At 34.3% G+C, this 18,137-nt stretch overlaps 4 protein-coding genes across 4 annotated transcripts; all 4 read right to left on the reverse strand.

Annotated features, from left to right (window-relative positions):
- Positions 1-855: 855 nt before the first annotated feature.
- LOC126694194 (disease resistance RPP8-like protein 3) lies at positions 856-2,329 on the reverse strand. Its single transcript, XM_050390272.1, has 2 exons — positions 1,531-2,329; positions 856-978 (listed from the first exon to the last, which is right to left on the reverse strand). Exon 1 carries the CDS (start codon positions 2,314-2,316, stop codon positions 1,603-1,605), a length of 714 nt encoding a protein of 237 aa, XP_050246229.1. The 5' UTR covers positions 2,317-2,329; the 3' UTR covers positions 856-978; positions 1,531-1,602.
- Positions 2,325-4,598, reverse strand: LOC126694094 (disease resistance protein RPM1-like). Its single transcript, XM_050390144.1, has 2 exons — positions 2,410-4,598; positions 2,325-2,336 (listed from the first exon to the last, which is right to left on the reverse strand). The coding sequence occupies exons 1-2, from the start codon at positions 4,429-4,431 to the stop codon at positions 2,325-2,327; spliced, it is 2,034 nt and encodes a 677-aa protein (XP_050246101.1). The 5' UTR covers positions 4,432-4,598.
- A 3,500-nt stretch (positions 4,599-8,098) lies between these two features.
- LOC126694202 (disease resistance protein RPM1-like) lies at positions 8,099-12,052 on the reverse strand. Its single transcript, XM_050390277.1, has 3 exons — positions 8,872-12,052; positions 8,444-8,484; positions 8,099-8,330 (listed from the first exon to the last, which is right to left on the reverse strand). Exons 1-2 carry the CDS (start codon positions 11,765-11,767, stop codon positions 8,459-8,461), a joined length of 2,922 nt encoding a protein of 973 aa, XP_050246234.1. The 5' UTR covers positions 11,768-12,052; the 3' UTR covers positions 8,099-8,330; positions 8,444-8,458.
- A 3,424-nt stretch (positions 12,053-15,476) lies between these two features.
- LOC126697931 (uncharacterized) lies at positions 15,477-16,285 on the reverse strand. The gene is made up of 2 exons (XM_050395070.1): positions 15,961-16,285; positions 15,477-15,797 (listed from the first exon to the last, which is right to left on the reverse strand). The coding sequence occupies exons 1-2, from the start codon at positions 16,250-16,252 to the stop codon at positions 15,775-15,777; spliced, it is 315 nt and encodes a 104-aa protein (XP_050251027.1). The 5' UTR covers positions 16,253-16,285; the 3' UTR covers positions 15,477-15,774.
- Positions 16,286-18,137: the final 1,852 nt, after the last annotated feature.

The following is an 18,137-nucleotide window of genomic DNA, read 5'->3' on the forward strand; positions in this document are numbered from 1 at the left end:
GACACCAAGAGTTTTTTTTTTTTTAAACAATTTCTTCTATAGAACTCCTAGGCATTTTCGATGCAGAAGTAAAAAGAGAGAGGGGAGGGGGGGGGGGGGGGGGGGGATTCAAGCACAGTTTCAGCAACAATGCTGTTATTGATGATGTCTCAATTCTACCACATTCAGTGGTAATCCTCCTAGATGTAGAGTCCACAATTTACCAGATTGGGGTTTAGACTATCTAGGAGACAATGTCAAAATTCAGAACATGATATTAAGAAACCAACATTTTACGATCCTGAATTGATCTTATATTATTTAGTTTCCTTATTCACCTTATTTGTTGACTTAGATTTCCTAGTTCATTTTTCTCAAAAAAAAAAAAAAAAAAAAAAAAAAAAAAAGAAAACGCAAAAAAGCAAAAAAAGAAAAAAAGGAATTCCTAGTTCATAATCATCAACAGATGCACTAAATTATTCACTAAGGAATGATGAGATGCTGATAATGGTTAGGAGTACTCCCAATATATATATATAACTCTAAGTAATAAATCATAAAAGAGTGATGCAAACCATACATAAAACAATTCAAAGAGGTGCAAGTCATTTTACAAAATAAAAAATTAAAGGGTGATTGCAAATCAAATGAGGAAAATAACACCAACAAACCCATGATTGTGGTAAAACAACCAATTATTTGGACTGAAATAATGAGCACCGCACTAGAGGAGACAACTACCGACATGTAAAAGCAAAACCTTGAGATTTGCTATTTGATTCTCTTGAAAAAAATAAGCCAAACGTGCCCAGCTGCAGCAGTTATATTCACTTCCCATCCAAGTCTGAAGAAAAAGCCTAGCAATTCTAACACAAAGGTTCACATAAAAAATAATCAATAAAAATATTGAGGACTCGAGCTATTAAAGTGTCACAATATGGGGAAAAGTCTACTTAACTGATTTGAGTTAGCATTGCTGAGTTGAACTTGATTGTTTACCTACCACAAATGAACAAACTTTGATTAGTAAAGAAGTTAACACTAAAAAATATAAAAAAGTAAAAATCTCAAATTAAATGCTTCAATATTTTATTTTTAATCCCTCCATCTAAACAGATCTTCGCCTAACACACATTGAATAGGGGTAAAGTGCAACTTTGTAAAATCCTTAGAGCAATGTTTTGACAATGTTCACTTCTCTCTGTTACTTGTTTTGTTTTGTTCTGATACAGGTATTGTACATTACTATGTTCAGCACACGCGCAATTTAGTAAAGTAGTTTTTACCTCTACATTTTACATACAGTGCAATTTTAGCTTAATATGAAAAATAAGCAAAATTCAAAAAAGAAGAAAGCGGTGGTTGGTGAATCACATATTTCATCAAATGCAAAATAAAATTGACAAATGTTGCTTTTTACCATACAAATTTACAACCCAACTCCCACGACATATTATTCACCAGGAAAGAAGAAAACACAAATTAAAAAAAAAAAAAGAAAAAAGAAAAAAAAAAAAAAGCACTATAATCAAAGCTAAAAATGGCACTAACCTTTCTCAACTAAGCATTGATATTGCTGCTATCATTCTCGTTATGATCATCATTTTGATTTATTGTTTTCCCTTATGACCCTGTCAAATGTTTGGAACGAAGAATGCGGGCCTCAAGGTCGTAAAATCCTGTGCGAACCTTGTGTAAGAGATAAACGATGGGTACATGCTCAATAATCCAATAATGTGATCCTAGCTCGGGATCCAAACTTTCTTCGAATTCCTTGTGCATATCAATAAATCTCAGTTCTTTGAGGTTTCTCAGATGTAGGATTCCGCACGGCACCTCTTTTAGTTGCGGACTACGCCCAATCACAAATTTTTCAAGAAGAGGCAATGCTCCCTCATCTATCATCAATGAATGCAATGCATTGAAGAATTGGAGATTTAGAATTTTGAGTTTTGGAAACCCTCCTATCTTAATATGCAATTGCTCTCCATTGTATGCCTGTCTTGAGATTTCGAGTTCCAACAAATTGGGTAGATTTTGAAGGGCTTTCATTGGGTCCTCATTCAACTTTGACCAATAAATCCCTAATTTGACTAGATGTTGAAGTTTAGGAATCCAATCTGGGAACTTCTCTAAATGCCCCTTTATGTAGAGGCGCTGAAGACATTGAGGTGGAGTTGAAATGGATTGTAAATCAATGATCTCATCTACGCTTATTGAAGCTATATCAAGAGATTGAAGGTGGTTCATTGTTGCAATAGAGGCACATAAAGCCCTCATGGTTTCCTTTGACAGGTTTTTCACTCCAAGCTTCCTCAATTGTCTCAACTTTCCCATATCTTTAACTAGATCAACCCCTGCATGATTCAAATCCACAAAATACAACTTTTGTAACTCCTCTAAACATCCAACCCCTTTTTGTATCTTTACCCCTTTTTGAGAAGCCAAACTGAAATCTAGTCCATAATCATGATAGTAGGCTAAAAGATGTCGCAACTTATGAAGCCTGTTAATCTCTATTGGTAATTCAGACACTAGGGTTTGCTTTAGATCTAGAGTCTCCAAATTTTGCAACTTTCCTATGGATTTTGGAAGCATTTTTACTTTGGTATTTCTCAAACTTAAATACCTTAAGTGAAATAAACTTCCAACATCTTTAGGAATGTGATCCAATGGAGCCTCTTCAAAATCTATTACTTTCAAAAACTTGAAATCTGAAAAAAAGGGACTCATAAAAGACTTCGGCAATTCATCAAGATTGAACAATAAAAGTGAATGAATTTTTTTGTCCTTAAATCCTTTGAGAACATTATATGAAACTTTGTTTACTGACATACGTTGAATTAGTCCTTCAAAGCTTGACTCTTGTTTCAATAGTACATGACAAAAACTCAAATCCTTCATCTTTTGGAGGACAATCTCATGCAAAAGATCATGGAGTCGACATCGTCTAACTTTTCCATCCATTTTGACCTCTGATACTTGAACCAAACTTCTATGGATTAATTCTATCAAGTATTCTTGTGCAACCTCTTCTAATGTTTTACCTTCAATTTCTTTCACAAAGCCTTCAGCTATCCATTGTCGAATCAATCTTATACAATTAATGGAGTAATCCTCTGGATACATACCAAGGTATAAGAAACAGGATTTTAGGTTATAAGGCAAGTCTTCAAAACTTAGGGATAAAATTTTGTTCACACTTGAAAGATGTGGATTTCTTCCAAACTCAAAGCCAAGGCTATCATGCAAGTTTTTCCATTCAAACATAGTTTTTTCTTTTGTTGACAAAAGACCACTTATAGCAACAATTGCAAGTGGCAATCCTCCGCACTTCTCAACAATGTCATGAGACAATTTCTCTAAAATTGCAGGACAATGTCCTTCAAAATCAAATTGGAAAGCCCTTTTGCAAAAGAGCTCCCATGCCTTGTCCCTAGGTAGTGGTTGCAACTTGTAAACACAAACAGGTGAAGATTTTTTACAATAATTAGCAACCTCACTATTACGTGTTGTGATAATAATTCTACCACCTACATGATTATTAGGTAAAGAATTTTTTATGCTATCCCAAAATTCAATTTTCCATACATCATCGAATACAACCACATACCTTTTTTGCGGTAAGTAATCTCTCAATTTATTGACCAACAATTGTTCATCCATTGCATCAATTCCCGACAAAGGGAGCTCCTTTCTGCCCTCGCAAAACTGCTTTATTATGCTCCTTAGCAAATCTTCTATTTTGTAAGACTGAGAAACTGAGATCCAAGCATGGTAGTCAAAGTACCCTTTTAGCATTTGGTTGTCATAGACTTTCTTGGTAAGAGTGGTTTTACCTAGTCCCCCCATTCCCACCACCGAAACCACAGTACGATGAGGAGATCCTCCTACCAACCAGCTAATCAATTCATCTATAGAAGATTCAATTCCTACAACATCTGCATCGTCAAGATAAAGGGAATCATTTCGAGGGTCATTATTCCAACTTATACTCCGAGCACCACAACACGATCCTTGAGCAGTGGATTGGAAGCCATATCTTTTACTTCTCTCATTGATTTTCTGAACTGATGCCTTGATCTCTTGAATCTTAGCTGCGATCTTGTGGCGAGGTATTATTGTTTTGAGTAAGTGAGTGGTTTTCTGGAGGGTACCACGGAAGCCACTTGGATGAGGATCATGTATTGCCACCTGAAGCAAGTATTGATCGATTGCAACGTCTATGTGGAAAGCTACTTCTCTTACTTGTTTCACCCACGTTTTGACGCCCTCGTCAATGTCTTGTTCAGCTGCGGCCTTTGCATCTGCATCCTTGAGGAAGGACTGAATGCTCTCCAGTTCATCTTTGATGTCAGCAACTTCTCCATGTATGCCTGCTAACAGTTTTGCTTCTTGGGTCAGCAAGTGAAGCAGCCTGTCGATAAGAGAGGATACTGCCGTCTCTGCCATGTCGTCTCTGAATCTAATTCTTCTCTATGGTCAAATATTGCCTGAGATTGGCCTCTTTCTTTGTTTCTAACTATTTTTGGGAAAAATCAATCGTTTTCAACCACACCTCAGATGTAAATTTATACATACATGGAACTTTATTAGCTTTACTTTCATCGTAATTTTAGTATAGGATGTCCTCAAGAAAAGAATCAATCGTTACTTCTCTCTTCTGATAGAAGTATAGAAGTAGAGCCCATCTTTTTTCATTAAAAAAATTTAATTAATTAAATAAATAAATAAAAATGAAAAAGGGAAGAATAGCTGAATAAAGAGGAGCCTGTCCTGTCTTTTTCTTGTAAACTCACTGCATAAAGGTTAAGGTTTGGCCAGACTAGATTTCCAATAAGATGAGAATAATGTTTTCTATTTTTCTTAGAACAAACAACGTAACTCACCCCCTGAGCATGATCATAAGACCTCTACTAGGGAATGTTGGAATAAGGCATAACTACTGCAGGCCGAGATGATCATAGACCTCCCCCTTTCGTTCATCAAAAAAAGAACAAAGAACGTAAAATTGAATTTTCTATATATAATTCTTGTAAAATCAATTTTTAAATAGCAATATTTACACTGAAAGTCAATAAAATTAATAAAATACGAGATTATGATTAAAAATTATCCGAACTTAAGTGCTGTGTGTGTGTGTATATATATATATATATATATATATTGTACATGCTTAAGAAAAATACAAATAATCTCGTCACCGTGATCACTCCTGGTCTCGCGCGTTACTAGGCAAATTAGTACTCTGATTCAAGCGGGGATAATAGATACTAAACCACAGTTCTAAGAATATGTTAAGAGCCAATTAAAGTTATGCGTATGTTTTTTGGGCTGACAAAGAATTGATACCAAACCACGGTTCTAAGAAATGGTGTGGCATTGTGAAAAAAGGATACCATATCACAAAGCAAGAATGTATTTAACTCAGTTTGCACGCAAGAAGCCACAAATATTACAACTTCCATCTTATGGAAGTAAATCACCTCTCTCTAAATTATGAAAAAAAAAAAAAAAAAAACTATCACATTACTTAAGAGAGTGTTGTATATAGTATAATTTGACTCACACTCCCTTAAAAGTTACTATATCACAAAGCGAGAATGTATTTAACTCAGTTTGCACGCAAGAAGCCACAAATATTACAACTTCCATCTTATGGAAGTAAATCACCTCTCTCTAAATTATGAAAAAAAAAAAAAAAAAACTCTCACATTACTTAAGAGAGTGTTGTATATAGTATAATTTGACTCACACTCCCTTAAAAGTTACTATAGCTTTTGAATGGAGTTTGTAGTGTACCTTTATATTAGAATATATCTTTTTCTCTATCTTGTGTGTGTTTGTTTCTCAAAAAAAGAAAAAATTAAAAAGAAAAAAAAAAATGAAAACTTAACTTTATGGTCTTTAATTGAGTTTTTAAGTTTGATCTTATGTGTCAGTTAAAAACAACTTTTTATTTAAAAAAAAAAAAAAAGTATCTAACTATCTAATAACTCTGTGGATTTCATTAGCTCAATCATTGAATTTTCAAAATAATGTCTACATTTTGGATGAGTTTTAAAAAGGAAACTCATCTGTCTAGGACTCTAGTGGGAAGCATAAAGTGAACACAAAAAGTGGAACAAGAAATTTGTATTCATGATACCCTCTAGTTGTTTGAGAAGGTATTTGGTATCAAATGATATAATGTCAGCGATATCAAAATATAATAATTGTGAAATATGTCAGTCAAAAATAACTACCATACTAAAAAATGAAAGACATATAACCCATATGTTAGTAGGTAAATATTTTTATACACATGACTCTTATTTATTGGATTTTGATATAGATGACTTGGTATCATTTAACAAAAAATACTTTTTCCTAGTTGTTCACTTCTCTTGGATTCATTGCTTAAGTAATCCCTGTATATGCCCTAACTCATGTGTGAGGATTTTGGTTAAAGTACCTTATTCATTTTTATATCTAAGATTTTTTTTTTTTTTTTTTTTTTTTTACTTTAGACCTTATGCTTTCAAAACTTTCAATTTAGTCCTTGGATTTAATTAAAAAATTTCTTTTTAGTCCTTACCATCATCTCAATAAAAGAACTTGTTGATATTGCTAATAGAATGCTCACTTGACAGTTGACACACACACACACACATAACTAACGAAATAAAAATAAAAATATTTAATTAAAATTTTTTAAAAATCATATCAACATTTGAATAAAAAAAATCTTCATAAAAAATTCCATAATTTTAGAGTAGAAGAAAAAAATGAAACTAAAAAAATAAAAACTAAATCTATATATTTTTTTTTTCTCTAGTTTTCTTGGCCACTGAAACGCTCATCAATTGGTTTTTGGATTCGATATAATATACACAAATCAATGTTATTTACGCCACGGAGCAATTCACCTAGGCCTGGACCAAGCAAACAATTCACTGATATTAGGTCTGGGAAGCCTCTATTATTTCTTGGGTGCTTGACTCTAGAGGGTAACTTCTTCAGTTGTTGCTCATTGTTCAATTTTTCAAGAAGGCACAATATGCTTCTTTGCCTATAATCAATGAATTTGATCCATACAAATGTCTGATTCGCAATTGCACTCCATTTTACGCTTTCGTTCCCAATATGAGCTCCAATAGATTAGGTTGATTTTGGAAGGCTTAGAATGGATCATCACTCAACCCAGTCTAATAAATATATTAGTTTTTTTTTTTTTTTTTAAATAGGAAAATATATAAGTTGACTAGGTGTGAAAGACTTGAAGGCATCTAGGTGTAGATGAAATATGCTATAAATCATTGATATCATCTTGGTTGATCAATTTAGTTTAGTCAAAGAAATTTAAAAAAAAAAAAAAAAAGTATTCATAATGCTTTCTACGTAAATTCCAGATACCTTAAATGTGTCATATTGTTAAAGTGAGCATAGAAATACCTTGCTGATAATTAAACATTTAATTACTAAATGTTTTTAAAATTTTTTTCCATGTGTTTATATAAACACTTCCGAAAAATAAAATCTTACCAATATCTTTAAATCGGCAAATCCTAGAGCATTCTCTGTCACTGGTACCAAAGTTGAGCCTAGAGTTCCTAAAACTGGTATAACCTAAAGCACCTGATCAAAGGGGATCTATCCCCAATTCTATAATTCCCAATAAAAATAATCTATATATATAATAATAGATGAAATTAAGAGAAACTCAAATTAGAATTTCAAATTAGAGTTCCAATTTTATGTCATATGTCCTAGATTATTTATTTTTAAAGAGTTTTATTTCTTAATTTTAGAATGAAATGTGGGATCACATCATAAATATTCATTTAAATGAGTTATTAAATACAAAAACTAAAGAGTCTAGAATAAATGAATCATTAAAAAAAAAAAAAGTGCTTCACAATAATAAATAAACATGGACAATTTACATTTTATACCTAATAATATCCTTACAAATTTTTTTAGAGAGTTAGCAAAATATAAAAATGATTATCAATAGTATTTAAATTATATATATAAGAATTATATTATGCATCTTATTGTATATCTATAAGTATATTCATGCATATACATGAGATTACAAGCTAGTAGCTCATAAAAAGGGAGAGATCAAATCCACAGAGAGAACAATTCAAGGAGGTTCATATATTTCTAATAATAATCAATTACGTGGCGATTGCAATCATACTGAGGAAAATAGGAACAACAACGAAACTTACGAAAGTAAACTATTGGACACAATTACAAACATGTTACAAGAAAAACCACTGATTCTCTAGATAGTCTGGAGAAAATAAATCCAACTTGTCCTTGCAGCGACAATTACATCTTCACCCTCCATTCAAGTTTGTACCCTATAGAAAAAGCCCAACAATTCCACAACTAAGTTGCACATAAAAATGATATAATAGGAATATTGAGAGATTCAAACGATTAAAGGGTCATATTAGGGAAAAAGCATACTTACGGATATGGATTATCATCAATGAGTAGAACTTGATTGTTTACCTACCAAAAATGGACAAACTTTGATTAGCAATGTAGAAGCTTACAGTACCAAACAAGAAGTATGATAACTGTAGAATCTCTAGATTGAAATCTCAAACTTTTTTTTTTTTTTTTTGACGGAATTTACTTCTTTAACACTTGTTTCGTTTTGGTATAGTTATTGTATGGAAATATTTCCAGCACCTATCCAATGCTTGTCAAAAACATAAGTGCAATTTCAGCATAAGATGATAATAAACGGCAACCATTTCATTTTATGCTACGACTCAACATCGCAACTCTTGTAGCGTTGTTCACCAGGAAGAAAAACAATACATACGCTACCAATAAATAAATTAAAAATTCAACCCACTCTAAAAAGCAAAATTTTAGCAAAATTTCACTAACCTTTCTCAATGGAAGCATCGATATTGCAGCTATCGTTGGTGTTGTGATCATCATTTTGGTTGATTATTTGTGTTCTTAACCTCTCCAAATACTTGGAACGGAGGCGGCGTGAGTCATAGCTGCCATGTTGTGTGCCAACCTTGTAAGATAGAAAAATGGCTGGTATATGTTCAACGATCCAGTAACAGGGTCCCACCTCATAATTTAAACTATCTTCGAATTCTTTGGACATATCATAAAATCGCAGCCTTTTGAGGTTTCTTAGATGGTGAATTCCAAAGGGCACCTCCTTTAATTTTGGACTAGGCCCAAACTCAAGGTTTTCAAGAAGGGGTAATGCTCCTTCATCTATAATCAACGAATTCAATTCATCCAAGCACCTAAGCGATAGTTTCCGAAGTTTTGGAAACCCTCCAGTCCTAAAATGCAATTGCTCTCCACTATATGCCTGCTGTGAGATGTCAAGCTCCAATAAGTTAGGTAGATCTTGAAGGCCTTTCAATGGGTCTTCATTCAACCTTGACCAAAAAATCCTTAATCTGACAAGATTTTGAAGTCTTGGAATCCATCCCGGTAACTTCTCTAAACACGCCTTTAAGTAGATGCGCTGAAGACATTGAGGTGGAGATGAAATAGTTTGTAAATCAATTATTTCATCTTCGCTTATTGAGGTTATATCTAGAGATTGAAGGTGGCTCATCCTTTCAATAGAGATACACAAACTACTCATAGTTTCCTTTGAGAGGTTTTTCACTCCTAGCTTTCTCAATTGGCTCAATTGTCCCAACTCTTTAACGAAATCAACCCCTCCATGATTCAACTCAACATGATACAACTTTTGCAAGTCCATTAAAGACCCAACCCCTTTTGGTATTTTTACCCCTTTTTCCTGAGCCAAACTGAATGTTATTCGATAGTTGCGATGGTAGGCTATAAAATGTCGCAACTTACGAAGCTTGTTGATCTCTATTGGTATATCACACACTAGGGATTGTTTTAGATCTAAAGTCTCCAAATTTTGCAACTTTCCTACGGATTTTGGAAGCATTTTTACTTTGGTATTTCTGAAACTTAAATACCTTAAGTGAAATAAACCTCCCACATCTTCAGGAATGCAATCCAATGGAGCATCTTCAAAATCCATTATTTTTAGAAGCTTGAAATCAACAAAAAAAGTACTCATAAAGGACTTTGGCAATTCATCAAGATTGAACAATAAAAGAGAATGAATGTGTGCATCCTCAAATCCCTTCAATACACTATATGAAACTCCATCTACTGACATACGTCGAGTTAGTTCTTCAAAGTTTGACTCTTGTTTTGACAAAATATGACAAAAACTCAAATCTTTCATCTTTTGAAGGACGATCTCGCGAAAAAGATCATGGAGTCGGCATTGTCTAACTTTTCCATCAAAATTGACCTTTGATACTTGAACCAAGCTTCTGTGGATTAATTCAGTCAAGTATTCTTGTGCAACCTCCTCAAATGTTTTACCCTCCTTTGCTTTCACAAAACCTTCAGCTATCCATTGTCGAATCAATCTTACGCAGCTAATAGAATAGTCCTCTGGATACATACCAAGGTATAAGAAGCAAGATTTGAGGTTGTAAGGCAGGTCTTCAAAACTTAGGGATAGAATTTTACTAACACCTGCAAGATGTGGATTTATTCCTAACTCAAAGCCAAGGCTATCATGCAATTTTTGCCATTCAAAGAGAGTTTTGTCCTTGGTTGACAAAAGACCGCCTATAGCAACAATGGCCAGCGGTAATCCTTCACACTTCTCAAGAATTTCATGAGATGATTTCTCCAACATTGGGGGACAGTGTCCTCCAAGTTCAAATTGGAATGCCCTTTTGCAAAAGAGCTCCCATGCCTTATTAGGTAGTAGTGGTTGCAAGTTGTGAACTTTAACATGTGAAGATTTTTTGCAAAAATTAGCAACATCCAACTTTCGTGTTGTGATCAATATCCTTGGACCTTTTGTATTATCAGGTAAAGCATGTTCTATTTCCCCCCAAAAATCAATTTCCCATACATCATCAAATACAACTACGTACCTTTTTTCTTGTAAATATTCTCTTGCTTTGCTAATTAGTGACGTCTTGTCTGCTGAGTCAATTCCCTCAGGAGGAAACTCCTTTCTTGCCTTGCAAAATTGCTTTACCATGCTCCTTACTAGATCCATCATGTTGTGTGATTGAGACACTGAGATCCAAGCATGACAATCAAAATTTTCTCTCATCATATGGTGATCATAAACTTTCTTGGCAAGAGTGGTCTTGCCCAGTCCCCCCATTCCCACCACTGAAACTACAGTACGGTAAGAGTGTCCTTTTATGAGCCAACCGATTAATTCATCTTTAGGAGATTCAATGCCCACAACATCAACATCTTCAAGAAAAAGAGAAGCCATTCGAGGGTCTTGCCACCTAACATTCCGAGCACCACTGCTTGATCCTTGACCAGTGGATTGGAAGCCGTATCTTTCACTTCTTGCCTTGATTTTCTGCACTGATGCTTTGATCTCTTGAATCTCACTTGCTATCTTATGGCGGGGTATTAATGTTTTGAGTGAATGAGTTGTTTTATGGACAAAACCAGTAAAACCACGCCGATGAGGACCATGTGCCACCTGAAGCAAGTATTGGTCGATGGCAACGTCTATGCGGAAAGCGACTTCTGTTAGTTGTTTCACCCATGTTTTGACACCCTCGCTCATGTCTTCTTCTGCTGCCGCCCTTGCATCTGCATCCTTGAGGAAGGACTGAATGCTCTCCAGTTCATATTTGATGTCAGCAACTTCTCCATGGACGCCACGTAGAAGTTTGGCTTCTTCGTTCACCAAGGGTTTTAGCTTGTCGATAATGGAGAATACTATAGTTTCCGCCATATTGTTTCTCCTTACTCCTTGCGACCTTATATCATTGCTTCTGAATGTTGGTATTGGGCTCGTGTATTTTGTAGATCTTTGAAATTTGAAGTTCACTAACTACATCTCAGTGTGAGCCAGCACCTTGAGATCTGCAACGATCAACTTGTTCTGCTCAGTTTCCAAATTCAACATGCTGCTGGTATGGACTATGGAGCTCGGCAAAGCTAGCTGTCGATTTGGGCTTGCGGACTTGTTCTTGGTTTAATCTAGGAAGCAACCTCTTCTGTTTCTAAATTGGACAAAACTCCTTCTAAATTAATGGGTGGCTTGTGCAAGAGAAAAAATAACAAAAAAAATAAAAGGGAAAATTTTTCCTTTCACACACAAAAATCAACCTACCATCCACTAACCATTCTTCATTTTATTAAAATAAGAATTTTTCCATTCACACACAAAAATCAACCTACAATCCACTAACCATTCTTCATTTTATCAAAAATGCTATTGTGAGACTTTATCCAAGAAAAGAAAATGGATCATTGTAGGTCTTTTATTTATGCCAATACTGTAATATTTTTCTTCTCTCACCTCTATTTCTAGGATTAATAAATGAGTGTCACTATAAGTCTATAATCACTTGAAAGTTGTAACCACCCAATACATCTAGAGACATAATTAACTTCACACAATGAATGTTTTCAACCGTGATTGGGGTTCACAATATGTTAAGTGTTTGTGGTAAGGTTGACCATGTGAAATTAATGTCAATCCCATAAATTTTTTTTTTTTTGGAGAAAGTCCCATAATATTGTTTGTCCATATGATTGTTTTTGATGATATTGAGATCGTCAGTAGTTGGGTTCATCCAAATTAAACCAATACGAGCCCGTCCAACCTCTTGCATGATCAATAAAAAGAAAGGAGATCCTCGTAGGTGGTCATCAGTGTGGTGTCGGCCCCAAAGTCTCCAATGGTAAAGTCAGCGAACAGAACTCAGGGAATAAAAAGAATTCTATGATTAGAGTGAGAGGTGATCAATGTGTATGTACCTTGTCTAGGATTTGGTAGATCCTATAAATAGGCTCACCTTGCTAACCGTTGTCCCCCTTGAATGGTGACTTGAAAGCTGGTTTGATAACGTCTCAGGCCTACTCAATTCGGGCTTATCTCTAATATATAACCGTCGGGGCATTAAATTGCAGTCTTTATGACCCTCTATTCTCGTCCAAGTTGACTCCTCTGGACGAGGGTTATTATTTGGTCTATCAGTTATAATTACTCCATTTTTTCCCCTTATTAAGTGTGGGTATTGTAGTTTCCCCCATATTGCATCTCTTCTTTATTCTTCTCTTTGATGAAAGATTGACCACGATTAGGCTTATGGTTTAGATCTTGAAATTTGAAAATTAATGCCACGAACTTAAAATAATAATAAAATTAAATTAAATTAACACAGAAAAACTATCTTTTTAAACCCTATAAGTTAGGGTTGTAACAAATTAAATTTTATATTTTCAAAATTAATACATTGAACATTTCCTATATATATAAAAAAAAAAAAAAAAAAAATACATTGAACAAAAAATAAGATATTTCTTTTTTAATATAATATATTAATTAAACCCCCAATTTTCAAAATTAGCAAATTTAATCTAACTTTCAAAAAGTCACGTTGAACCACTTACCATTTAAGTATGTTAATCATGTACATGCGGGCCAGCGAGGCAATGTTTAATAAACCATGCTCTTTTCTTGTGGTTCTCCTCCTTCTACCCACTGAATTTAACGTGAGCGACCAGGGAAAGATAAAAAATTTACCATATATAACTACTCCATTTGTCTTTTTCATCAAGTGTGGTTATTTTATGAAATATTATGGAGTAATATGAGGAACAAGTCTTGAACATTGCAAATGTGATGTGTAGGAATCTTGCAAGAGATTACAATTACAGTGTAAAAGTCAATCTTGCCCTGTGTGAGAATTTGTGAAAGAAAACTCTGATTGCATTAATTAGAAAATGATTGTACAAGAGTTATTTTATACAAGAGCTGAAGCAAAAACAAACTACTAACGAACTCCACATTATACGGATCTAAGTTGTATAACCAACCAAATCATTACACGTGTACATGTATAAATAACTACTAAACTACAGAAATGAAATAATCCTAAACTACAAGTCGCACAAGCTGCTGTTCTGCACTGCAGGACTGTCGTATTGCTATAACTGATGCAATCTTCCACTCCTCTGTTTTGGACCCCTGCCTCTCTGCCTGAAAGTTTGTTTCTCTATATCTCAGTGCTTGTTCATCTTAGCTTGCAACATTAGACTTGCCCTTCTGATACCCTGTGGGAGTTGTCTAATAAAATTTCAAATCAAAGAGGTAACAATTGGTCTTGGACTTTGTCTTCAGGCATTACTTAGAACATATAATACCTTCTCGCAAGTTGCGAAAAGGGGGAAGTGAATATAATTGATACTATTACAAAATAAATTTACGAGGTGATTCCATTCGTAATTAGAAAAATAGTAACACCAACCAACCCATGATTTCTCTAGTTTTGTGAATTTATATGGGAGGTAGAGTGAAGGAGATAAGGATCAAACTCAGGATTTCATATTTTAATACCATGTTAAATTACCGATTGTCTCAAATGTTTAAGCTATTGGGATATGGAAAATTTAATCATTTAACTAACACTTTTAAATGATACCATGTTAAATTACCGATTGTCCCAAAAGCTTAAACTATTGGGATATGGTAAATTTAATCATTAAACACATATTTCTAACACTCCCCCTCACTTGTAGTCCAAAACTACCTTTTAACAGGTGAGGCCCAACACATGGGAATTTAAAGAGCAATAGTTGATTGAAGAAAGAGATCAAAACCACATAGATAACAATTCAAAGATTTTCAAATCGTTGTACAAAATAAACAAAACAATTACAGGTGACTGCAACTGCAATCGTACTTAGGAAAATAGCAACACCAATGAACCCATGATTGTGACAAAACAACCACATATTTGGGCTGCAACAATGAGCATCACACTAGAAGAGACAACTGCAAAGTAAATCCATGGAGTAAAAAATAAAAAATTTAGCCCAACTTGTCCCAACAACAACAATTGATTGTTTACCTACCACAACTTTGTCAAACTTTGGTTAGTAATGAAGAAGTTTACACCCACCATAAAAATAATTATATATATATATATATATATATCACTAAAAATCTCAAAAGTGAATCTCAAAGTGGATTCTTCAAATTTTCACATAGTGCAATACAAGCGTAATATGAAGAACCAGCAAAATCCAAATTAACATACCATATAGCGGTTGGTGGTGAATTACATATTTCAACAAATGCAAAATAAAAAGGACAACATGCTTTTTACGATACAAATCTTCGACTCAACTCTCATGACATTATTCATCAAGAAAAGTAGAAAACACAAGCCAAAAAATGAAGAAAAAAAAAAATATACCAAGTAATAACTCATCAAAAAAAGAAACAAATAATAACAAAGCAATAATTAATGGTGGGTATCAAAATCCAAACATATTACAAATATCATAGAAGAAATTAGTTTAGCAAAAAAAAAAAAAAACATAGAAGAAATTAAATCATAGTACCGAAATCCAAACGAATTGATGATATTATTTTCTTTTTTGACAACAAACCAATTATTGATTATTATTATTATTATTTTGTTGGCTCAGTAATAACTAAATAATGAGAGATAGCAAAACCAGAAAGGCATAATTCAAAGATGTTCATATCCTTTCACAGGATAAACAAACAGTTACAAGCTACTACAATAGTAGGGGAAGGGGGGAGGGTAACAAGGAAGTCCTTAATTGTGGCAGAACAAAAGCCACAAATCCATCCAACAGCAGCTTTATGTTTCCACTCTCCGTTCACTCCAGTCGCTAGGAATTGATATAGAAAGATTCAAACAAATTAAAGAGGATCACAAGAAAAAATGGCGCTACCAACAGATTTACCAATTCGCATCACTATGTAGAAATTATTTGTTTACCTACACAAATGAAAAAAGTTTAATTAGTATTGGAATAAGTTAATGCAACAAAAAAGGAAGTATCCTTAAAGCATTGTTCCCAATATTTTTTTTCCTTCAAAGAAAAAAGAAAGCGTAAATCTCACTAAAATTCAAAAACTGATTTTAGCTACATTTCACTAACCTTTATCGTCTGAAGCATTGATATCATCGCCATTATTGTTGTTGGTATCATCAGCCTGGTTGATTGTTGTCCCTTTTGATCTCTCCAAATACTTAGAACTGAGAATGTGGGTCTCATAGCCAAAAATACCTTTGCGAACCTTGTGACGCAGGAAGATGAATGGTACATGCTCAATGATCCAATAATGTGACCCTTGCTTTGGATCCAAACTTTGTTCGAATTCGCTAGGCATATCTGTAAAAATCAGTTCGCTTTGGTTTCTCAGGTGTTGGACACTAGAGGGTACCTCCATTAGTTGTGGACAATGTTCAATGCTCAATTTTTCAAGAACGGGTAATGCTTCTTTGTATATATTCAATGAAATCAATTGTGTCAAATCTATGAGCACTAGCACATAGTTTTGGAAATCCTCCTTTCCTAATTTGCAATTGCTCTCCATTGTATGCTTCCATTTCCAGTATGAGCTTCGCTAGATTAGGAAGATTTTGAAAGGCTTTGAGTGGATCATCACTTAACCTTGTCCAATAAAAGTTTATTGAGACTCGGTGTTGAAGTTTTGAAATCCAGTCCGGCAACTTGGCTAAATGCCCTTTTCTAGAGAGCTTTCGAAGACATTTAGGTGGAGATGAAATCGGCTGTAAATCAACAACCTCATCTTTGTTGATCCAGCTTACATATAGATCTGTTAAGCTGTTCATGTTCTCAATAGAGGTACGTAAGGCCCTTCCAGTCTCCCTAGTCAGGTTTACCAAGCCTAGATCCTTCAATTGGCTCAACTTTCTCAAATCTTCAACCAATTTGACCCCTCCAAGATTTGCGTCCACGTATCGTAGGTTTCCCAGTGCCTTTAAGCATCCAATGCTCCCATGTATTTTAACTCCTCTTAAAATATTAAGACTGATATCCATGTTGTCATCAAAATAGTAGGCTAAAAGACAACGTAGCTTATGAAGCTTGTTGATTGCAAAAGGTACCTCCTATATTAGGGTTTGTTCTAAAGACGAAGTCTCCAGATTCTGCAGCTTTACAATGGATTTTGGAAGAGTCTTTACTTTTGTACCATTCAAGTTTAAATACTTTAAATGAAATAAATTCCCCACATCTTCAGGAAGATGATCCAATGGAGTACTCTCAAAATCCAACACTTTCATAAGCTTGAAATTTTTTAAAAATGAACTCATAAAGGACTCAAGCAGTTCATCAATATTGAAGAATAAAAGAGAATGTATAGGAGATTTCTTAAAGCTCTACAATATGCCATATGAAACTCTATGGACTGACATACGTCGAGTTGGTTCTTCATAACTTGACTCCCCTTTTGACAAAACATGACAAAAACCTAAATCTTCCATCCTTTTTAAGATGATCTCATGCAATTAATAGGTCATGGATTCCACACACTATAACTTCTCCACCAACATCAACCTCTAATACTTGAACCAAGCTTTTGTCAATAAGCTCAGTCAAGTATTCTTGACCAATCTCTTCCAATGTTTTATCCTTTATTTCGTTGACAAAGCCTTCAGCTATCCATTGTCGAATCAATGTTCTACATGAAATGCGAAAATTCTCTAGATACATGCAAAAGTATAAGAGACAAGATTTTAGATGGCATGGTAAGTCTTCATAACTTAAAGATAGAACTTTGTGGACACCGACATGATGGGGATTTGTTCCCGACTCATAGGCAAGGTTGTCATGCAAGTTTCTCCATTTAGACAAGGTTTTGTGTTTGGTTGATAATAGACCAGCTATAGAAGTAATTGCTAGTTGTAATCTTGGCATTTCTCAACAATTTCTTGAGACAATTCCTCTAACTCTAAGGGGCAATGTCCTCCAAAGTCATTTCGGAATGCTCTTTTGCAAAAGAGCTCCCATGCCTTCTTAGGAGGCAGTGGTTGTAACTGATGAACATAGATAGAACAAGAAATTTACAACTTCACACTTACGTGTTGTGATAATTATTCTAGAAGCTTTGTTATTATCGGGTAAAACATGTTTTATATCCTCCCAAAAAATCTATTTTTCGTATGTCATCAAATACAACCACATACCTCTTTTGCTGCAAGTAATTCCTTAAGCTTAATATTAAGAACTCCTCATCCATTGAGTCCATTCCCGGAAGAGGACTCTTCATTTTGACCTCACAAAATTGCTTTATCATGCTCCTTAGTAGA

Source organism: Quercus robur, chromosome 8, assembly GCF_932294415.1.
Source record: "Quercus robur chromosome 8, dhQueRobu3.1, whole genome shotgun sequence".
Classification (NCBI taxonomy): domain Eukaryota; kingdom Viridiplantae; phylum Streptophyta; class Magnoliopsida; order Fagales; family Fagaceae; genus Quercus; species Quercus robur.